The 24,308-nt window shown below is 40.6% G+C and overlaps 1 protein-coding gene across 3 annotated transcripts in view; it reads left to right on the forward strand.

Annotated features, from left to right (window-relative positions):
* The window catches only part of MOCOS (molybdenum cofactor sulfurase), a 262,563-nt gene that overhangs the window by 6,471 nt on the left and 231,784 nt on the right, over positions 1-24,308 (forward strand). For all 3 annotated transcript variants that reach the window (XM_080378145.1, XM_080378147.1, XM_080378146.1), the window contains exon 2: positions 4-24,293. In XM_080378145.1, the coding sequence (XP_080234271.1) occupies positions 23,711-24,293 (583 nt within the window). In that variant the 5' untranslated portion in view covers positions 4-23,710. The remainder of the gene's footprint in view (positions 1-3; positions 24,294-24,308) is intronic.

Here is a 24,308-nt window from a genome sequence, read left to right on the forward strand (position 1 = left end):
TAGGTCTGACAGACCACATAGACCTACGCCTGCTAATCTCAGCTGCGAATCTACCCCAGCACTTCATGAGCCAGTTGTCTTCACCCAGGTTTTTCTTTCTTGCCCAAGTCTTGTTATAATCAGTGATGAAGGCACAGTGAAGGAGGAGAGAAGAAGCTGTACAGTTCTTGAGGCGCCAGCCAAGAGGAAAGGAATCCCTAGGGAAGCTACAAAGGAGGGAGGGCAAGCTGTTAGGAGGTTGAACTTTCCTTTTGGCTTCCAGCTTGCTAGACATAAATATGGTGTTGACCAAGGAGATTGCATACCTTATACAACAGATTGCAGGCTATCGCAAAGTTCATAGGCAGAGTACTTAAGAAGTGCACGCTGAGACTGTTTATGTCAATGGCATTCAAACACACAGTGCTTGAGATACCACAGCAATGCAGTGCAATGCAATGCGTTCAGAGATGGGGAAGGGAGAAAACACAGTGCAGTTACCACCAGAGACAGGCTTGGGTAATGGTGAATTACTTTCAGCCAGAGCAACCAAGCCAGTCAGGCTGTATCACTGTTTCTTCTGCTTGGCAACTCTGCCTTCAAGGGGGGTGATGATAAACACCAGCAACAGCAGAGACGCTTCCTTTTGCCAGCCAGTTCCTCATCTGCCTAAAGATACTACGTAGGTTTCTATCCATAAAAACTGTTAAGCTTAGCAGCATATTTAATTCAAACTTATTGGAGGACAGTCATCTCAAAGATTTATTGTCTACAAGATTCAAAGAAGAGGTGGCCAGGCAGAGGGATTTACTGTTGTCTCTGGTAAAGGAAAAGCTGAAATACTCAGTTCAGCTTCTGTGTTGCAGCTGTGTATATATACATGTGCCACTCCATAGGGGAGTGACGCTGGTCACAGAAAAAACTCATGCTAAATCTTGCTTAAGATTGTCATCCTGGGAACCAGCTCAGTTGGAGACCGGGCATCTTCACCATTTGTTTCCTACTCAAATGAAGGTGGAAGCTTTTACCTTCCCTTCCTGATAACAGTGATGGCCGTTCCGATTTTAGCAACAGCCTGCTCTCATGTTCAGCTGGATATAGCAAATGCAAGCTCTAGCTAAAGAAACTGGGGGAAGCAATCTCAGGAACTGGGCAACTTTCACTGCCTGGTACAAGGCTTTTACGGGGGGAGCAGTGTGAGCCGAGGGAGCCGTGTGTGGCAGGAAAGGAGGACAATGGCTTCGTGAGGGGTGAAGGGGGCTGCGTTGTGCCCATGTGGAGGACATACAAATCTTCTCGGGAACAAGATGTGTTTTCTCACAGAAGTGGGATGAATAAAACTAAGAGTAGGATATACATTTTACTCTTCTGTGCCTTAAGTCTGCACTCCTTAAGGCATCTGCCCCCACAGTATCACAGGGGCTGAAAGCTGCTTTGTGCTGTTCCCAGCTGGGCTTTGATATACTGCATTTTCTGGTGACTCAATTCATTGGTTTGGTTGATTTTGGGTTTTTTTTTGTTTGTTTTCTAAAGAGGTAGGTATTTTCCCACCTTCAATGAAACTCGAATGATCCTGTGATGAGCTGATGTGCAGTATTGAAAGGAAGTGCAGAGGAAGAAGAAACTCACAGGTGCCAAGAACATGTCCATATATACAAATTGAACATTACTCTGATTACAAGATAAGGAACAGAAGAAAAGCTACTTATATTTTAAATCTATAATATTGATTGAACGATCATAATTATAGGTTGGAGCTGCAGCTCCACAAGGTATTGTAATTGTAGATAAAGGAATACAACAGGCATTTGAAATACTGTCCTAACAAGTAATACTATAGCAGCTGGCCTGTATTGCTTCAAACATTTTTCTTTTATATAGCTAAAAATAAAACAAGAAACAAAGGAATAAACAAAGATTAAAATAACTTTATCATACACATACCAGGCTTAGCAGAAGGTAGCTGCCGAACTGAAATAACACTGGATCAAATATTCCCCTCTGCTTCCGCATGGCAACAGCATAAGCTCCCTGCCAGGCTCTGAAGTTCCCCACCCAGAGCAGACGCTGAACATCAGCAGACACGGTGGCTCCACTTGATATGTGCCGTAGCAGCCTGAGCAACGTTTTGGAGGGCAAAGGAACGCTTCGCGCATGTAATTCTTGGATTTCTTTTTTTGTCCCCTGAAAACAGGGCAGGCTGTTATTTATATTTTTTTATGGGAAAACCTAATTTACTTCAAAGCGGGCAAGTGGGAAAAAAAAAAAAAAAAGGCAAATTACTGTGTCAGCACACTTGGAGGTCCCACTTCCCCTTTTCAGGACACCTTTAATGGAATAGCATGGGGTTTTTTAATCATATCATTTTGTCAAGAAGAGTAGGAAAAAACAGACACAGTAAGTGCTCAAACGTTCAATAATTGATGACCTGCAGCAGCTGAGCTGATGTCTGGTTCCACATATGAAAATTTTTCATTAAAATTATCTTTATTTTTGTGGAAGAAGTCCCCTAAATTCCTCATGAAACTAAGGTTGACCGATTCATATTTTTGAATTTAAGTTATCCAATGAAAGAGAGAAATTTCTCAGCTTGATCACAGTGACTGACTGATTTTATTTTTCTTGCCTTCTGGTTTGGTATGTTAAAAACTTGCAGAAGGCAGGTGACAGGCTGCTTTGCACCACACACATGGCTGATATGACATAAGGCTGTCTTGTTTCTCTAACCTCAAAGGGCTGAGGTCAGTTTTCAAAATAGGAAGAAAAAGGAGTATGGGCATTGCTTATACTGTATATTTCCACTCCCAATCAGCCATATATGAAAAGAACCTATGGAATATAAATAACTACAGAAAAACCCAAATTGAAATAGTTATGGCAAAGCCCTTACGCTTCATAATAATTAGGAATTATGCATTGTTGTGCATAAATTTATATTGCATTCTTTATAACAGCATATATAGCATTAGCTTGACATTCTGAAGTGGAATGAAGCAGGATGTGATTTCCTCAGGTGAGGACAACAATCAAACTGAAAGATATCTTTGTCCCATATTGGTAACAGAAGTAAACATCTGAAATTTCCATCGACCAAGAATACTTCAGGATGAATCAATGAAATATCTGTATTAAGTTCAACGAAAGTTTTGATGTCAGCCTTATGAGAAATACATGAAAACTTCAAAAATAGATATTATTTTATATTTTGAGGTGAATTCTTCTCTTTAGTGTGTATTAATCCCCCTTTGCTTTCCTAGTATGGAAACATTACCTTGACATGTGTCCAAAAGGCACACTTGAGAAGTCTGAAACTGTTAAAGAAACAAAGTTTTTCTCCAGAACATTTTTCATGATTGATAAGTATCCCCCAGGGGGATGTGAAAATTAAAGCTGCATAGAACTGAAGACGCTCACAGATTATATTCCAACATGAGTGTTTCTAAAGCAGTCTTTATTATGACATTTAAGTGTTATATCTGTAAAAACTTTCATGTACTCTTGCTGGAGGTGGAAATAGAAGCCATCTATATTAAGGCCTCCTACTATGATGAACAATCTTGTTAAAATCAGCAAGAATTCACTAAACCTAGAGCATGTTAATAAGGGTGGTAGAAACAAATGTACAGTTGTTTTGCTGACTGGGACTTTTCAGGACTGCTTTGAGGCACTCCATTAGTGTTGCCTCACATGCTTCCAAAGTAGGTTGATGTTGGTGTTGGTGTTGGATAAATCACATCGGTCTTCAGAGGTGAAAGAAAAGTTGTCTATTATGTCAGTTCTTTGAGCTGGAAAAGTGGGAGAAGAACAGGGCTAAGCCAGCTCTGTATTCCTGATAAAAGCTGCAAACAGACCATCAGCAATGATGACACAGTCTTAGAGGTGTTGATTGTTTGGGACTCTGGAGGTCAGGTCGTCTACTTTAACCACTTAAAAGCATGTCTCTCTGACACTGAAGGAGATTTTAGCAGGGGTTTTATGTAGCCAAGTAAGAAAACCCTCCACAAATTGCCATAATCTCCAAAAATAACTTATTCCAGTGCTGTGCCACTCTCCTAGTGAAGAAATTTTCCCTGCTGTGCTACTTGAACCTCTCAGGCTGCAGGTTTTGGCTATTTTCCCCTTATTTTATTCTGTCTACCATTGCTGAGAAGAGGTTGGTTTCACTGTCCTTTAACTCCTTCATGCAGCTGTAGGCTCTTAGCAAATTATCCCTTAGTCTTCTCTCCACCAGATTAAATCCAGCTGTTTTACCACACAGCTGAGGAGCAGCTCTTGGACTAAGCCATCTTGGGTAGCAACCTACTGGATCCTCAGCGCCTTTCTTGAACTGGGAGGCCAAAACCAGGACACAATATTCCAGCTGAAATCTCAACAGCAATGAGAGCAGAGCTTCACCTCATGTAGCCCAGCACCAGTTGCCAGCATTGATAATGGCAGCACAGAGCTGGCTCATGTTTGACCTCATGTTCACTGCGACCCTCAGGTCCTTTTTAGCAGGGCTCCTCCTCAGCCAGCTGTCTTCCAGCTGTGCTGACACATGGGGTCATCTCATCCCCAATGCGGTACCTTGTGCTTCTTGCAGCTTCTGTTGGCTCAGTCCCCAAGTTTCTCAAGGGCTTTCTGGACTGAATCTCCTTATAGATCTGCTGAGAGTGTGCTCCGTTGCTATCAAATCCAGTGATGAAGATATTAAACAAAATGGGTCCTACTACTCACCTGAGGCATGCTCTGCTTCTTAACCATCAGCTCAACACGAAACTATTGATTATTTTTTTTCTTTTTCCTCCTTTGAATTTGTTGATTTGTTGTGGTGCAACCAGTTTACAATCTAGGGTTGATATCAGGGTCAGTTAAAATACTGCCTGTGTATTGCCTTTGCCTGTAGCACAACAGTGATACGTCAATGGTATCAGATGTGTTAAATCACTCAATATTCAAATCTGAAGACTAACTGGAGTGGTTTTGAATGCAGGTTAATATAATTCAGTTCCACTATTTTCCTAGGGGTTTTGGATCATGTATTAAGATAGTTTATATCTGAAATAGTATTGATTAAAATTACTCTAGTTAAGCTTCTTCAGTGTGCCTGTTTTCAGACACCTGTCCAGATGTTTTCCAGAACTGCTGTGATGAGGCTGGCAATGAAATGAAGCATTTCTTACTGATTTTAAGTAATGTGAAGAGACAAGGAGAGTTAGCAAGCAGAAGAGATCTTTCAGACATAAGAAACTCAGATAAACCTCTGTTCCACTTCTGTCAGAATGTTGAACTGGGTGATTTCTCTCTAATCTAATGTTGTTGTGAGAGAGTTCAAATCTTTATGCCAAGTAGGATGCTGATGCCACATTTAACATAGTTCTTTTCCAGTAACACAGAGGTTTCAAAACTAATGGTGCTAAATTTTCCCTCATATTGACTGTGCTTTTAAAAAAAGGTAACTATGAACTGCAGAAATACTTGTATTTAAGGTATTTAGTATCAGTGTAAACTGTTCAGAGAAATTGTGTAACCACATATTCTGTACTTCTACCTGTCATTAAAAAATTGTAATCTATTAGTGTAAAAGTAAATTTCATGAGCCTAAAGATAGTCATTTAGATCTCAAAAAACCACTTCTGTTGGGATAGAGTTATTTCTCCTGAAGTATAGTGCTTTTCTGAAATGAACCTACATTAAAGTGGCTTTTCTCACCACATCTCTTGCAGAGCATTTTCAGACTCCCATCTGCTAATTTGAGTGACATAAATACACTTTTACTGTGCTTTATTCCTGTTTGCCCTGCAGAGGTACCACTGCTGAGAGATGCTTTGATTTCTTTTTCTTGTACTTTATCAACAGAATTGTTTGTTAAGAACCATTCATGGAACATATCAAAGGCAAAAGAGAAGATAACTGTCACGGAAAGCACAATCAGAAACCCTAAGGCTACGCAGGAATACCTCAGGCCGAGATTTGGCAAAAAACATTTACGATTAATGAATATTCTTGAAAAAGAACCCAGCAGAATTATGAAGAATTGCATAAGGGAAGGAGCAAGGAGAGATTTTTTGCAAACCAAACAAGTTTGCAATGCATTTATAGAGAAATACTAAACAGCTAATCAAAGAACAGAATGTCCATTCTTTAGGAAATGGCAGGATTTATCAAAATGTAATTTCTTCCAAGATCAGGATGAGAAATTTGAACAATGCAAACCATAGTGAAAATGTGAGTAAATGTGCATTTGACTTCTGTGTGTGGTTAGAAGCAAACCATTCCAACTGTATCAAGATGCTGTGATAATTTTTTGTCAGCATTTTGTAATACTACTACATGACACATCTAAGTTTCATTGACTTGACATCTTTCAGTAGAAAACTACTTCCCTGGAAGTTTTTTAATCAGCTCACAGATTAAATAGTGCTCTATAAATGTTTTCAGTTTCTTTACATCCTTGTATTCATAGTGAGTGCTTGTCTCATTTTGTGAGAGACAATTGTATTTTTGCTCTCTTTATTGTATTGTGCTCTCTTTACCTTCCCCTACCCACCCCACCTTAGTATCCTGCTTTACCTTCACAAATGATTCAAAGGAGATGAGGAAATATTAGGCTTCTGGAGTAAAACTTTATAAAAGCAAGTATTTAGTAAAAACACATCAAGAACTCCTTTTAAGGACATTCATACTCCCAGAGGAAGTAAATATCTTCTATTTAGTTTTTAAGTCCCTTTCCATTTTAACATAAAGCTGGCCCTCAAGAACGGAGATCCGAAGAAGAACTTGGGTGCTGCAGGCCTGTTCTGCTAGAGACCTTGTCACTGCAGACACGTGCTGCCAGGCACTGTTAGGAGCTTGTGATAAAAATTAAATCCTCCAGCTCCTGAAGCATCAGAAATACACTGAGATGAGGGTGCAGGGACATGCTTCCCCAGATTCAAAACCAGAAATAATTAGCAGAAGGAAAGACTTTATTCTTACAGCAAAGAAAAAGGACCGTTGGTTTTAAACTTGCCACAACGCTTTATGTTCCTAGATATGTTAAAAGAGCTCACTGTCTTCAAACCAGGCCTGGAGGTTCATGGCTGTGCTTCACTGGCAAGGGTTCATATTAACATTTCTGCTGATGTTCCTGATGCCTGGTTCAAGAAGACATTGGGCTTAATTTGGAAACCTCTTCTGCCACAGGTTTCCTGGAATTATAAATATTAATGGAGTCAATATTTTATATTCTCTTCTATCCACAAAACTTCTGGAGAATATTTGTTATGAAGCAGTGTCTGAAGTGAAAGACAAATACTGTGCTAGATGAGATGATAACAGAGGCAGTATCAAAGATGACATTTTCTAAGGATTCTGATTATTCATGTTGGGTTTCTCACAAGCAATAAGGCTAAAGGTCTTGCTATGTCATTTAAGTGACACTTAGCTATGGAAAGAGTTTACCTGAATAGTTTCTCAACAGTATTCAACAAATCTTTGTGTTTTGGATGCTTTCATTAGAAAATAGTGTTTTGGAGAACAGGAGATTTCTTCAAATATAGAAATTTTATCTATTAAATTAGGATCGTAATATTACTCTGTGCATTTTGGAAAATAGTGATAATACTTCATGATATTCTATTATGCTAGAGCTTATCTGTTCTTTAGTTTTTAACCATGAGGTCATTGTGAAGTGGAACAACTTCCTAAAGGTTGTCGTAAATTGCCCATAACTGGAAGTTGCCATATCAAGATTGGGGTTTTCTTTCTGTCCAGAAAAGATGTTCTTTAGATGGAAAAGGAATTAATTGGGGGGATTCCTCTGGTCTGCATTGCACAAGGTACCTACACAATCATAGCCAGTTACTTTTGGTCTTATGACCTACTAATTTACAGTATATTAGATGAACTTATACAATTGGCAGTACGTCCAGGTCTCTCAAAAAGCTCCCTGATGACTTTGAGACGTGTTGTACAAAAGTAATGCCCAGTTCCTCTCACAAGGTAGTTGTGATGCTGTCCATAGTGCCAGCATCCAGAAAACACTGAAAAATCCTTGAATTGGATTGTGTGTTCCTACAAGTAAGGGCGTGGTATAACTTAGTTGTGAGTGATAGAACTTAGTTATGCGGAGTTATCAGTAGACTGAAGGCTGTTGGAAAAAAATGTAACAGAAAGCTGGTGAGGGATAAGACACCTTGGTAACAGTCACCTCATTTCTCAGTCTCAAGCCTATATTGGAATTATGACCACCTTTTACTCATGTTGGCTCTGTAACAGAAATGTGAGTGAAGTGTCCATCCAGCTTTTGTGCCCCAGGCTCAAGTAGGGAAACAGAAAATGTCTTCTCTAGTTTGTCTTGCTATTGGTGTCTGAAATCCAGATCATTCCCATGAAAAAAGAAGTGAAGGAAACTATTCCTTTTAAAGGAGTTATAACAGCAGTTTAGGGTACAACAGTGGAAGGATTAAACCCTGTGTTGTCAAGTTTGCTTGTCTAAAAGAAGGTACAGAAATCCGTGTCTGTATGTACACATAGACAAAGAAATAGCTTAGTGGTCAAAAGTGTTGAGCACATTCAGAAGTAACTGAACTCAGTGGTATTACAAATGCTTGCTGCCTGCATTACTTTTAATATCTTTTTTAAAGACTTTAAGAAAACTTAGGATCAAGCTTGTATGCCATCCAACCGTAAACTTTCCTTGTCACACTGCGATCACATCCCCAGTTGTCTTCCATCAGCCTAGCCACAGAAGTGATACCAATTACAGTTGCGCTGTAGTCCTGGGAGCAGTCATCTTGCCTTCATCCTGAGAAGACAATCTCCTGCCTTCTCAAATATTTGTGTCTTAATCTCAAATATTTGTCAGGCTTTCTGGGACAAGTTGATTTTATAAATGTGAATTGCATTAACCTCAGTACCAGATGATTGCTCGGCCCCTCCTCTACAATTAAAGCTGCTCTTAAGGTCCAACCAGGTTATGTGGTTTTCTCCATACTCTACTAAATTTCAGACTAATTATTTCATCCATCCTTAATGCTTTACTGTGCTTGCAAGTAAAACTGGGCTAACACTGATTTTTGGTGATTTTCCCCCCTCAATATTTCAACAGAACATTAATTTTGATAATGTGTGACAACCCAGGTCCCAGAACACAATGTGTAGGCTGGGCTCAGCTGATCAGGAGGAACATCAGTGATGGTGGGTTGGTACAGCTGTCATGGGTCACCTGAATGCACTGTTCGGGGGACAAGCCCCAAACAGCCTGATGCCGACCCAAGGGGTGCCAGGGAGAGGAGATGGGATGGGTGTGTGAGAAGACTAAGTGAGAGACAGAGTATTTTAATTTTTGCTTGTTGTCATCTCAGTCTGACAGCTCCTGCCTAAGGTTTCAAGCCACTGCAGTAGTCATATGAACTGTATCTTCTACTTTTGACTTTACTGTCTCTTCTATTCTCAAACAGGACGTTCCACACAACTTGGGGGAAAAATACCCAACCAACCTACAAAATTTAGCTAAGCTTTGTAAACTTGGAACTCACAACTTCACCTAATTTTAAATGATAGTTCAAGGAAATGTTTCTTCCTGAAAAAAGTGGTGCAGCCCCCCACCTTATCTGGAGTGTTTGCTGGCACACCTCAGCTTGCTGCATTTCAGCCAACTTCAATAACAAAAAAGCAACGAACGGCACACTGCACAAGACTTCACTGTTTCTAAAGCAGTTTGATACAAGCAAACATATGCAAGTGCATACAAATGTATATGTAATCTCCACCCCACTACATCTGCAGATAACTGGATATTGCCATGTTATTTTTCATGCGACATTTTGACTGCTGTTCTATTTCAGTCATAAGAGGCTTGGGGTATGGGACTTAGTGCCTGTTAAAGCTAATTATCCTTACCATTATCATCAATTAACCCCGATTAATGTCAGACAGAAATGCAAAAATGTCAAACCGTTTCCTACGATTCAGTACAGACAAGTTCAGGGGAACTGGTAACGGCAATGGCTGTGCACAAGAAACTCAAGCTACCAAAAAAGTAAAAGCTTTCTTCTAGTTTTGTACACTCATCGCAGACTATAGGAGCCTTTTTTCCCCATAGGTGCTGCTTGTGGAGACCTAGAAATTGGTGCTTCCTGTCACCAGGTCACCCAGTTCTTCAGATAGGAGGGGATGTGGTTAGAGGATGCAGTGGGCCACGTTCTCCAGCATGACAGCATTGGTGTCTGTGCTAGCAGCCTGACACAAAGGATGTACTACAGGCACAGCCTTTGTCACTTGCCTAATTTCTCTCTGTCTTCTGGTTTTATCGACTAATTTTCCCAGCACAAGGCAGTATGCTGCAGAATGCTGATTTTGTCAATCTTATCAATATTTAGTGTGTAATGAAACAAACATTATGGAGGCATTTCAGGTTTTGAATTTTGCTCTTCCAGACCTGATTTTTGCTTACTGCTTCAGGCCATGGGGGCCTTGCTGAGTAAGGATTAAGCCTTCTGATTTACATGACACCTCACTGGAACTGCTGTCAATGTCCTTGCCCTAGTCTGTTCCTCATCCTAGTAAATGAAAGGAACCCCAAATCTGTCACAAGGTTCTGTGTGCGCATTGAACATCTGCTGAAAGAAGGGCAATGTCTCACGGGTCAGGGGAGCTGCGAGTCAGGAATGAGATCGGTTCAGAGGGGCTGAGGCTTCGCTTTAAAATTAGAAGGAAGAAAAACACATTAAAAAGAGGAAAACAAGATTCTGCCAAAGAGAGCTGCCTTCCTAACTTTTTAGAAACCTAAATCAAGTAGCTCACCCAACATTACCTATTATGACATTAGTGAGTACAGTTTTGCCACATATGCTTCTCATACGTAGCTTTGCTGTTAAACTAAGAATGGGCAATGGAGTCACTTTTAATAATTATGATATTTATTATAGTAGTTACATGTAATAGCACAAGTGTACTAATGTTGTTGGCTTAATGAATGCCAAGACACACAAAATTAAGAAACCTGGCTGTGGCTTTAGGGACAGTGGATCTACAAAAGGAGTTTGCTCACAGCGTTCAAATTTTCGGCAACATTTCCTAAATCAGTGGCTTTCCCCTGGCTGCAGTATGTAGCTTGGAAACCTGGGGCAGAGCTGTGCATTATGGAGATAGAGCTGTCTTCAAAATATCCTCTGACTGCATCTGCCAATATAGCTCCTCTGTATCCCCTATCATCACTCATCACTTTCTGATCCTTTCTGTTGACATCAGAATTTGGAAGCTTTCAGGGATGATTACTGCATGTGTGCATGCCAAAGATGATTGCCTTTCATTATTCTAGTATTATATATTAGGATGTAGCATGATAGTTATGACAACTACCGTGACAACTAGGTCTCTCTTGTTATTTGAACAGATTTAGTTCTTAACAGAAGGTGACAAACCTCCTTAATCTTTCACTTTTTTGCAATGCAGCAATGAACATCAGTAATTTAAAAAATGAGTATTTTGCTAATTTCAGAAAGTGTCATATGAAATATAACCCCAATTTTTTTGCTTTATCTTAGTTTTCTATTTTAAAAATAGAACCTGTTTCAGTACACAGTAATATAAAAAAGAACCACTAGTTACAATATGAAAGATTATCATAAAAGAGAATAATATACAGATTTTTAGGTGTATATGTAGTAATACTTCATTTCTTTCTATGTTACAAATAGCCCCAGTTACAATATTTTACACCACAGCTGTGAAACTGCTGAATGGTACTAGGCTTTAGGGAGCACAAATGTGTTCTACTGGTCAAAGCACAGGACGGAGACAGGGGAAATTTATACTGTAGGTCCATGTTTGTGGTGGTGTCTAAATCACTTTATCTGATGAAGTCAAAGGCAGTTTGGTTATATACAATGGTGTCTCAGCCATACCTCATGGCTTCCCTGTCTAAAAAAAGGAGTAGGAACAAAAATCATTATCTTATTGACCAAAACATAGCTTAGTCCTTAAGAAAAATCAGTATTATATGCTCCAGAGAAAGGCACAAAAATACTAAAGCAAAGAGATTTTGAAATAATAATTTGGAATTTCCCCCTGCTGTTCTTTTTGCCTCATATTAAGGCTGGTTTATGCTGTGGAGTACCGAGGCTTTAAATCCTTTCTGAATGTTAAGCTTTGTGAAGTATTTTGATAACTTCAGTTGAGAAGTGCTATATAAGCCAAAGTATTATTATTATTATTATTATTAATCGTTCTATTATACAGTCCTCATAGATGTCAAGAAATATAAATACTGGGTTTTTTTGGCAGCCGTAGGCCTAACAGGTTTTGTACAACCCGGAATGACAGGCTTGGAGGTTTTTATTTTTCCGAGTGTTATTTGCAAAAAATACATGTTTTTAGAATTTCACTTTTCAAGTTCTTACAGCATGAAAGAGATTTCCTTCTGTATCCCTGAGATGAGTGCAAGTCTCTCTTTCTTCTCACTAGAAAGGGAGAAAGTATGTGAAGCCAGAGGCTGGCTTCATCTATTGCTACAATGAAGCTGTCTCTGACCCTTAAAACATAGGGGTTTTTAACATTTTCTTGCTGTCTTGTGTAACAATAAGGATCTCACACTTGTATTTTCTCACATTGTCCTACCTGAGCTTACCAATGAGTAAACTGATGCAAGGATTTCAGAATCTCAGGTAAATCTTGGTTCTGCATTGCATAGAATTTTAATTGTCGCTTCATGTAAGGTTAGGTTTTTTTACAATTCATAAGATAAATGAAATTTTGGAAAAGTGGAACAAAGCACATATATGCTAAGACTTCAATATTTTATGAAGAGTCACAAAAACATGCATACCCCTCCTGTGACAAACAGCCTGTCCAGCTCTTTAATGTCAACTTTACCATTGACTCAATGAAAGTGGCTTGGTCCTGGTCCTGATGCTCTCCCTCTCCCTCAAATCCTATAAATCTGCACATTCTTATGAAAGAGGCAATAGCCCTTTTGACTTTTCCCTGTTAGCTTGCCTAACGGTTTGCTAAGAGTGCCAGGAAATTATTCTTGCCTTTCACAACCTATTTTTTTTAATTCCTAAAAGCCCTCATATATTTTCATGGTGTTCCTAATCTCTGTTGTGCTGCAAAGTGGAAGACTTGGGTTTAGGAAAAATAATCTCTTGTATGGTATGTGCATAGCACTGGAAATGAGGGGCCAGCGCAGATCTACTAAGGCTGAATCCTTCCTTGTATTCTTGTGTACAAGGCCAGTGATGCTGTTAGTTTTGACTTTAAGATCTATAAATATATAAATGATGTAGGCCAGTGCAGTTCACAGTGGTTTGGAAGTGATTGCCTTTCTTAGCAAGAAATGGTTAAAAACATCAGTAGTCACTTTTATAATTTTTTGTTGTGCTTTATGCTTGGAAGATTGTTCCTTGTTATCAAAGGCAAGAACTTGATTCAAAGAGACTTATTGTAATTTGTATGACCTAATTAGAATCAAGCTTCTAATCACACATATTTCATAAATAAATTAAATGACTTTGCACATTCTTTTCTTCAACTTTTGGATATGTATCCTGAGTAAAAAAATGTAGAGAATGTATTATTGCAAATATATAATTTTCTTTGCCAATAACAGTTCTGCAATTGGCATGGTGCTGTCTCTTTTGCTGCAAACTAATGCCTCTCTTTATTAAACACGCTAAAAACTGGAATCTGGGTGAGTGACATTTTCTTTATTTACTTACAGTTTTAATGAACAAAAAAGTAGCTTGTTATAATTTATAGGATTTGCATGGTGTTAGCTTTGATTAGGTGCAGGGGGATGCATCGCCGCTTTTATTAACATTAACTACTGCACAGTTGTTGCTACCCAGAAATTCTTAAGAGTGCAAATGAACACAGAAGACCTTGGCTGCATCTCATCAAGCAAAGTAGATAATCTTTTCAGTCAGTACCCGGCCACAGCCTTCTGACTGAAGAACTCACATCATGTATATAGGGTGACTTTGAATGACTGGGCTGCTGAAAAATTTGATGTGAAGCTGTACAGCAACATTTTTGCAAAGTGACAGTAACTTCTCACTACAAATTCAAGAATCTGATTTTTAGAAATGGTGGGCTTGTGTTGTCAGCATAAGGCTGTGAGCACCACTGCCAGACCCACGCAGCAAACACACTGAGATTGCCAGCACAGAAAGATTTATCTATCCACAGTTTTGGCTAGCTGTGGAAAAGCTGAGATAGTCTCAGGTATGTTATTCAAAGAGAAATCCCAGAAGTCACTTCTTGTTGCTATAGGTTTTCATTTAGATTAATTATATTCATGTCATAGCCTTTATGAGAATGACTTGATTTCCCCCCTTTGTCTTATTTACAAAGCTTCCCTTTCTTTCTATTTCTTCATTTGTTACTGTCTAAAAGGGCCTTGTAAAAACCACACACACACACACAAAAAAATCTGAGCGCTATCACCATAACAAATTTCTCAGACTTGCCTGTCAAGGTCTAACATTAACTCCTTTCGCTTACATGACAGCTGGCAGGTAGATGTCTCTTTGTTGTTTAAAAGGGAGTTTGCTTTATGTTTCTCCCTGGCCTTTCACTTTTATGCAAAATTTTCTTATTTTCTTATGCTATTAATATTTTCTATGAATTTGAGGGAAGCCAGAAATTGCTCCTCTTTCATTTCCTTTTCACAACCCCCCTGCTTCTTTGTTGTGTACTATAAATACTGTCTGGCTGTTTCCAGTGCTCTACCCAGGTATTTCAGCAAGCTGAAGAACTGACCGAGTGCTGCTGCCTGCCAGTCTGGTGCTGTAGGATGTGTCCATGTGCATGGAGGCAAAATGAGAGACATCCTGGCAGTCAAGTGTGCATGTTCACTTTGCCAAGTGTCAACTCCAATTACAGAGTGCTACCTCCCAACGTTTTAAAAAATGCAGCCCCTTCTAAAATTACACAGAATACTTTTTAATTGTAGGAAAACTCTCTTTCTTTTAATTTTTTATAAAGTCAAGCATAAAACATTTAAATGAAAACTTTTAAAGGGTATAGCTTGAAATGCTAGAAGCTTTGGAGTGTTGCTGCTGCATATCTGACTCTAAACCCTAACCTGTAAATTGGCACAAGTTTTATTGTGCAGTAATTTAATCTTATTTCCATTATCTATCTATCTTCTCAGACTCAACACAAGGTGATTATTCCTCTTTTTGGGCAGGCAGTATAGCTCTTCACTATTAAAAACCACAGACTTGAATCAAACTCTGAAGTCATTAGATAGAGTCCAAGAAAGTTCTAGTGACCCTTACTAATGCCACTGGTCTTGGGACTCAGCTCTTGTTATAAATGGTACAGTCTTTTTCTATCCAGAAATTGATAACGTACAAAATTAAAAATGTTTTTGATAGTGAATATTTAGTGGGAAGAAGGTTCAGGACACCTTCACACAGTGCTCTGGAATCTGATTCACCAGGTTTAATGCAGTCCACTGAGATTAAATATTTTTCTGTGGTAGTTAATCTGCCATCAGACTACAAGCACTAAGGGAACCTCTGCTGTGGAAGACTCAGTGAACTCTGTGTATATAGCAGCCCTGAGCAGTATGATTCCTGTTTTGAATTCCCTGTTTTGAATTAGGGCTTTGGATGCTGTGCTGCAACCCTATAAGCACTAACTTTCAGGGTTTATCACTTGCCAGTGCGCTTGTTCACACCACCAACAGGAGAAAGCAGTTTCTTTCCAGCCAGACTTGAGGCAAGCAGAAGATCCGGACAGAGTTTAGTTCCCTATAAGCTTAATCTCCCCAACTTCTGTCTGTGATTTGTTCCTATTAGTTTAAATTACTTCTTGATGAGTTGATTTCTGTGGCTTCTTCTTTAATTCTGCCCATGGGTTACAGGAAAGAGCCTGTGGGGATATTTGGAAATGACACTGCCTCTAAGCGCCAGAAGCCCGAGATGCCGCACTGCCTCATGTTGAAATGCCCATGGGAGCCGAGCCTTTGTGCCAGCAGTAAATGAAGTTGTCTGAAGCTTCACCAGCAAGTCAGACCGCTCCTTCTCTTAAGCAGCTTTATACATTGTTTTGCTGATCTAGTCAGCTAAGGTTAAATGTCACAATCAGTGGAAAATCGGGGTGGAGATCAGCACTTACGTAGCAGCTCTCCTTCACCAGCTTTCAAACATCTCCTCTGCACAAAACAGCAGGGCAACCAAGAGGGTTTTCTATCAAAGCCTACTTTGAAATACTTCTGAAGATTCTCTGATTACGTGAAAATATGCCAAAGATTTACCATGTACTTAGAAACTCAAAACTCACATGTGCTTTTCTAAATGCATTTACAAAATGTGAGTCATGGGAGGTCTTCCTTTTCAGAGGTGCTCGAGGGTTAAATGTGAAATCCATGGGAAATATGGACGTTCAAATATTTGGAACTGTCCTGGTTTTGGCTGGGACAGAGTTAATTTTCTTCCTAGTAGCTGGTGTAGTGCTGTGGTTTGGGTTTAGGATGAGAACAATGTTGGTAACACACTGATGTTTTAGTAGTTCCTGAGCAGTCCTTACATCAAGTGAAGGACTTTTCAGCTTCTCAGCCCACCCCACCAGCGAGCAGGCTGGGGGTGCACAAGAAGCTGGGAGGGGACACAGCTGGGACAGCTGACCCCAACTGACCAAAGGGGTATTGCATACCATACATCATGCTCAGCAATAAAACTGGGGGCAGTTGGCCAGGGGGTGGCAGCCTGCTGCTTCAGGACTGGTCAGTGGGTGGTGAGCTATTGCATTGTGCATCGCTTGTTTTGTATATCCTTTTATCATTATTATTATTTCCCCTTCCTTCTCTGCCCTATTAAACTCTCCTTATCTCAACCCTTTTTTTACCTTTTTTCCAACGCCTGCCCACCTCCCCACCATCACACTGCGGGGGCAGTGAGCAAACAGCTGTGGTGTTTAGCTGCCTGCTAGTTTAAACCACAACAGGAACCCAGGACCTTCCCTTTTCTGTTCTTATAACTACTTGGTCAAGCCCAGGTGCCTCTCCCCCTTCTCTGGTGTGATTTATTTCACTGCGCTGGAGAATTATATAAGCATACTAATATTCTGTGGTTTCTTTGTACCAGTTCAGTTTTACCTAATAGATTGCTTACAGGTGTGTGAAACACTGGCTGCTGGTCAGGGTATCATACCTAACTTACTGCTCATTGCTGATGGCATACATTACTGTCATACATAAAGTAAGACTCCTAAGCAATATTTCTAAATTCATGAATGATAACTGCAGTGCCTTTCAGAATTCAGAAGAAAAGAAGAATTTCAGGTAGTTGAGACTCCATCAAAGTTCTAATTTTTTTTTATTTATGTTTTAATTGCAGGCTACTAGAAATCACTTTGTAAAAGGCCGAAATTAAAAATACAAGCAACAATCACTTAGTTAAGGCTTCTAGTATCAAGACAGAGGTAATCTCTTCTTACACTGTTTTCCCAAACTTTTAAGAAAAAAGATTAACAGCTAGCTCTTACGTCAAATCCTCTGTGTGCACAGAATAAGAATTTTTACTGTAGTGAACTATCTGCTATAGCTTGGAACCCATCTGCAAGCACAGAAAAGACTGTCAAAACTAAGAACAGGATTATTTTAAATTATCAAAGGTGATCTTTGTTTTCCCCACCACCCATTTGCACTTCAGAAACCAAGGGTGAAGTATCTTCCAAGTGAAAGCTCTTGTGTTTGGAAATGAATATTTTTATGTGGAAGAATCTATATATCAAAAAATTTCTCATGAAAATCACTATCACAATACCTCAGTGTGCTACCAGAAGTGGCAAAACTGGTCAACAGCATCAAATATACTTCAGCTTTGTGTTTGAAGAGAGATGTCAAATGTATCATCTCACAGATAATAATGATCTTAAAAATAAAAAATAATTATGAGCAATATATTGAAAATAAGGAAGCTCAACAAGTAACTCATCACATATTTGTTTCATATTGTTTTTTAGTCTGCACAAAAGATTCTGAATTTTTCAGGCTGAACAATCAAATGATAATGGAAAGCCTTTAAGGAAGGGAAATGGGATGAGAAACATTATTGCATATTTAGGTACATATTTACGTCTGCAAAGCTGTTTCAAAGAAAGAGAGAATTAAATTTTTGACATAGTTGCCAGCTTGTTAAAGCTGAACTGCTGGGAATGTTTTTGGGTAGCTTGTGATAACAGGTATAAACTGTAAGCTTCATGGTTATAAGCAACACATACGTGGATATGTTGCATCTATTATGCAGTACAGAAATCTTCTCTGCCCTTCTGCGTGTGGATATACGAAACATTTTGGATTTTGTAACTGTAAAAAGCTGTTTGCCATTTAAAGTCACTATCACTAAGCCTCAACCAGCAAGATTATGACTCTCCAATCCACATTAATAATTCAGTGTGAAATATCTTCCTGACACTTGTAGCCCTGTCAGAGATCGAAAGTGTTTATATTTTCTGGATACATTATATTAAAAGCAAAAACCATTAGTATGCTGCATGCATTTACAAATTCTAGTCATGGTGGATGTGCTATGATATGAAACCTATCATTTTAAACCCAGCCCTGCATAATCACTCACGTTGATTTCTGTGCACAGTACTGATTTGTAACAGGCATCTCATGATAAAACTGCCCTGTCTGGGAAGGCGATACAGCTGAGGACAAGCAGTAGAACCTGAATTCCAAACCATATTCACTTCTGGTCTCCATGTGGGGAACGTGGTTCTTCAAACATATTGGATTTGGCCCCTCTTGTTAAAATAACTTTTGGTTTTGTGTTTCCTTCAGTTTTCCTCCCATCTCCATGCATTGCCCCCTGCCTGAGTCTTAGGGTGACAAGGGGTGCACACAAATGTCTTTCCACTGAAATCTGCTTTAGTCAGAATGACTTAATGAGAGATGGTCTAGCTACTGTTTGTCAAACTCATGCATGTCATATTTGCAGCACAATCAGCTTCTCAAAAGCAGAGGCTTATGTGATCAAGTCTTCCTTTGAACTTCTGGATTCTCGTTAGCAACACAAAGCTTTGTCATGCTGTTGCAATAAATCATATTTTAATAACTGTTAAACCCTTTGAACATAAAGTTTAATAGTAACACTTGCAGGAATTAAATACTTTCATCGAGCGTCAGTGCTTATGGCCTAAACCCGTTAGATGCTCACCACCTGCTGCCTAAGGTGGGGACTGGAGTTTGCCTTGGAACCAGAGCTGATTACATCAAACAGTGAACAAATGCATTCGGTAATAGTAGAAAAAAGGGTTTATGTCCCAGAGTTTAGAATTTAAAAACACAGGCCTAAAAAGGAGTGTGGAAATGGGGCAGAACGCACCAGCTGTGCCATTGAGAGATTCCTTTCTCATGTCATGATAGCTGCTATTTTTTTAAGGGATAGGGCTCTGGTGGGCAAGGATTAGCCAAGTTTAAAGAAAACTAGAAAAGAAGATGTGCTGCAAATAGACTGGAGAAGAAGGGGGTAGGACATACAGACTGAAGTTACTAAGAAATGGTTAGCATTAGTGGAATGGGAAGGCAAAAAGGGCAGAGAACTGAGAGGTGACCCATCCTGCTGGCTGCATGGCTAGTCCCACCAAATCAGCATGGTACCTGTGTTTCTGCTCAAGCTGTTTGCTCTGCTGGCTCAGAATTCTTCTCAGACTGCTGATCGGGGTTTCATTAGAAATGTTGGCCCTCATGGGGGAAGGATTAAGCAGTATGGCTGTGCGCTGCATGGCCGTACTCTCTTGGAAGTGGTTGACCACAATGGCCTGGAGGATGCAGAGGTTTATAGGGTTATGACCATGCCAGGGCTGCATCTTTCCCACTGCACCCCGCAGTGGTGTGAGGGGTTGCTTCCCTGTCTCCCTCATGTTCCCTTCCTAAAATGCTTCTCCTTAGCTACTGAGGTGGCAATAAGCACCTAATGGGTGCCATTAGTCACAGCCCTGACAGTATTGGGGGACACATGGCGAGCCAGCAAGCAGGGACAGCTCAGCTGTGTCTCTCAGTGATTCTTCTGCTAGTAAGTTATTGAGGAGCAATTCCCAAGTCCCACCGAAGCCCATGGCAACGCTCTTGCTAACCTACTTCAGAGCTGGAGTTAGTCCTTTGAGAGCTGAAGCATCTTCCATGATTTTAATCGATAGCCTTCTTCCACTTAAGCCACCAAAACTGTGTTTTCATGCTTGCCTCTGCTACAACTGAAGTATCATTGCTGAAGGTTTGTGGATTAAAGGACTCTTCCCCCCTCCCTCCCCGCCCCCAGTGGAAAATCGCCACAGACCAACAAACTAAACAGCTTACAATGATCAGGCCTAATTCTGAGGAGAAATACGACTATTTTTATTACTAAAGACAACAACCCACGTGCAAAACAGAATATCAGATGTCAGTGAAAAAATAACCATTTTTTTCTTGTGTATATATATTGTTTTGCTGTTGTTTAAATGTGCACAGGGATAAACTAGACGTTGTAAACTTGACTTTTGCCATACATGCTCTAGCAGCTTTTTGTAACTGGTAGGCTCAAAGGGACATACAAGAAATGGATTTCTTGTAACTAATTGCAAACATGTGGTGAATTAGATAGTTTTCCTTATAGTCAATAAATAACTGTTTACAGTCAGTAAGCAACTGCATTAGTTTCTGATACTGCACATCTTTTCAGATCAACCAGTTAACTAATCAGACTGGAGCAGTGTGTGCACACATCAGGATGTCTCTGGAATGAGCAAAATAGTCTTTATTTTATTGTTCCATGACAGAACATGAAAAAGAATATAGCAGGGTGAAAACTCATTTTGTGTATACAGAACAAATGAGAAAGGTTATGTCACACCTAAATGTGTAGCAAGTGTGATTTGGGCTGCAATGAGCTAGTAATGCTTTTCCTAACATACAACCACAAAGGCAAGGCTGTGTCTGTGCTGACCTCTGTGCAATCATTTGATGGCTGTAGCATTAATTTCCACTAATGCTTTCAGTGTCAGTGGAGGATTGGAGCAGTATCTGACTTTCTGCTGGCAAAAATTCTGCTCGAGAGCAAAACCTCTCCATTCCAAGACCTTTCTTGCCGTACATACTACGTTATGTTTGTTTTAAATATTCTGCATGCTTCATGTTACACAATTCCAAACTGCTTAACTCTTTAATAAAATATCCAACCATGTCCATAAGCTCTGATTCATAGTTTTCATTAATTTATACATAAGGCTACTACAAGGGGCAACCCCTCCTGCTCATACAGTCCAATACTGCAATCCCATTGCTGTTCTATAGAGCTGCAAGAGGACAACGCAACCCCTTTATAGGTAAGTATATTGTTTTTATAGTTGTTTGCAAAGCATTTGTGTGGAGTCTATTTTTTGTTGTTTCTTGTAGTGCTTTTGAATAGTTGTTAGAGAGAAAAAAATATTGTCCCAGTGCAGTGAAGACATTAAAAAAACCCTTTTCCTATTTTGTAACATTTTCCAAGAAATGGCAGTGTTATATGTTAACATTTACAAATCAAGAAACTTACCAACTAGATTACCTGGAGGCATTATTTCACTCTGCTAAAACTTGGGAAAAGCAAGTTAAATTGCTCTGTGTCTGCTACTGAACCTCCATTAAGGAAAGAACCTGCAAAACTCTGTGTGCGTGTGTGCATGGCTGGGGGGTTAATGCACGCAGTTTATGTGCCTGGTGCACGTGCACAACGATCTTTTCACTAACAGCCTTTTAAGACTTTACACTTTCGTTAACACGACTTTCTAGGCATATCCATCTACTAATGTATATTACTTAATTTATGTATGGACTGATCCCCTGGCTTCACTTAATAACCAAAGAAGAGGAAAAGCTACTCTGTAACTGTGCATCTGCCATGTGCAGATGGAAAAACTGTTTCATGTGGAAATTCCATGAAATCTCCAGTTTTTACCTCAGACATAGAGTCAGCAGTAAACTTAGTTTTCACAAGTTATTCTAATTTCCAAACACAAAAACTTCTATACTGACACACAGTAACCTTAATGCTTCTTGTTATTTAGAACATTCCAGTCAGCCTTTATGATGGATGAAGATGTACTAAGCCCTGTATTGTAAATTTGTAGTTCCCCAATGATCAGTGATCATCACCACCTTACATGCAACATGCAAACAGAGCATGTTCCACATTAGCGCTATCTCCACGCACATGTTGCTTCCAAAGGGCTAATCTTCCAAAATCAGAAGGAAAAAATAAATGCGGAAATTGTGAGGAACCATTTTTACACAAAAATGTGAATGGAGTATAGAACCTTAAGATGAACTTAGTGTAAGATCAGAAGGCTGCATTCTGTCAAGAAAAGGCAGTTTTGGTAGGGAAAACTAGCCTTGGTTCAATAAGGAAAACAACTATTTGACATAAACAGCATATAAAAATGGTCAGGGAACTATGGATAGCAATCAATATAAATAAATTGCTCTGGAAATTGATAACAGGAAGCTAGAAATATGAGGGAAAATCCATGGCAGATATTTTCTATATATATATATGCAGTAAAAAAAAAAAAAAAAAGTCACAGTGATGGCATAGGCCCTTCTAAATTGCAATGTGTAGATTAATAAAATTTAAAAAATGGTATTTGGTGCAAGGTTCTGGTTAAAAAAAAGAAGAAGTGATTTCAGGAACATCAGCTAAAAACATTCTCCCACTTGATGACAACTGTTCATTTTCACCATAGGTGCCCTATTCATCTGGAAGGAAGCACGTACGGTAAGGTTCATTTGGTAATCTGTCTTGACGAGATCATCGGCTAGGCCAAAATGTACTGCTGCATCCAGGAATGAGATGCAGTACTATATACCTGTCCTGATCATGAATACAGAGTTAGGGACAAACATATTCTTATAGCTTTATAGAAATATTCCTTAGAACCTTGAAGGCAGAGCTATATGTTTAAATCAGGCAAAACCTCCTAATATATAAAATAGGGAGCATATTAGCGTGCTGTTTCATGTCAGGCTTATTTTTTAATTTTCTGCATAGCTTTTATTCAGTACTGCCTTGTAAGTGAAAATCTTTACAGTTCAATTTGGGCTGAAGTTTGTTCTTGGTAGTTTCCCATTTCACTGATGATCAATGGATAGTATTTCAAGCAATCTAACTGAAGAGTCTGCCTCACCAGAATTTGGGTGCAGATCCATCCTAACACACGCATTTTATTTTAGTATTGGACTAGGGGGTCATTTGACGCTCTGCTGACTGCGAATGATGAGTAGAAAAAACTCAACACAAATAGGAGATCAGGGATTTCTGTTTTTTTCAATAAAAATAACAAAACAAAATCCAATACACCCACCCACACACCCACTATTCATTTGCCAATGATTTTTTCCTGTATGTGTGTGGTTAGTTTATTCTACAATGCAAGAGCTTTTACATGAATGGCTACCAGTCTCTCTACACCTGATGACCAGCCCCTATCACTCCTTAGGCTTTTGGAGTCCTATACATTGACCATATGGCATCTACGGCCAGTAGAGCTGTGTAAGTGTGGTGCAAAAGTACCATACACCAAATGCAAGGTGTGAGCAAGTGACTTCCACTACCTATTAGCAGCAGCATCTAAAGGAAGTGAGGAAAATTTGAGCATTGAATTTGAAAAGTTTAGGGAAAAGAGATTTCCCTGAGCTATCCCCGTTTACGCAGCGCGCCCCAAAGGCGGGGATGCGGGCAGAAGCACGCCTGCTGCCGTGCGCCCACACCCGACGGCCTCGTCCTTCGGGAGGATTCACATGGGACCGGCTCTGCCCGGCTCGGCGGCCCGGGGGACCCGCCTGCGTTGCTGCCCGCGGCGGGAGCGGGCCGGGGCCGGCGCGCGGCGCCGCTTTCGTACGACCGGCCCGGTGGCGTCCAGCACCCGCCGCCCGGCCCGCTCCGCAGCGCGCCCCGCGCCGCCGCCTCCCTGTGCTCCGGCCCCAGCCACCGGCGGGCCCAGCCACCGGCGGGCCCTGCCTGGCTCGAGCCCCGGCCCCGCCGCCGCTCCCGGGGCTGGGCGGGCAGGCGGGGCGCGGGCACCCCGGGCGGCTGGCGGGGGCGGGAGCGGGAGGAGCGAGGCGGGCCGGGCCGGGCCGTGCTGGCCGCAGTGCCCGCCTGCCGTGCTGCCGGCGGGGAGGTTCGGCGGCCTGCGGAGAGCCGCGCTGCCGTTTCTGTCACTTTCGCTCCCGCGTTCCCGCCTGCAGCCCGGCATGGCCGGCGCGCCGCGGGGAGAGCTGCTCTCCTTCCGCGCCTTCCAGGCCGCCTGCCCCGCCGGGTGCCAGTACGGGTACGGCGGCGACCTGCGCCGCCTCCGGGAGCGCGAGTTCCCCCGGCTCCGAGGTACCGCGGGCCCGG

This window comes from Falco punctatus (genome assembly GCF_963210335.1).
Source record: "Falco punctatus genome assembly, chromosome: 3".
Classification (NCBI taxonomy): domain Eukaryota; kingdom Metazoa; phylum Chordata; class Aves; order Falconiformes; family Falconidae; genus Falco; species Falco punctatus.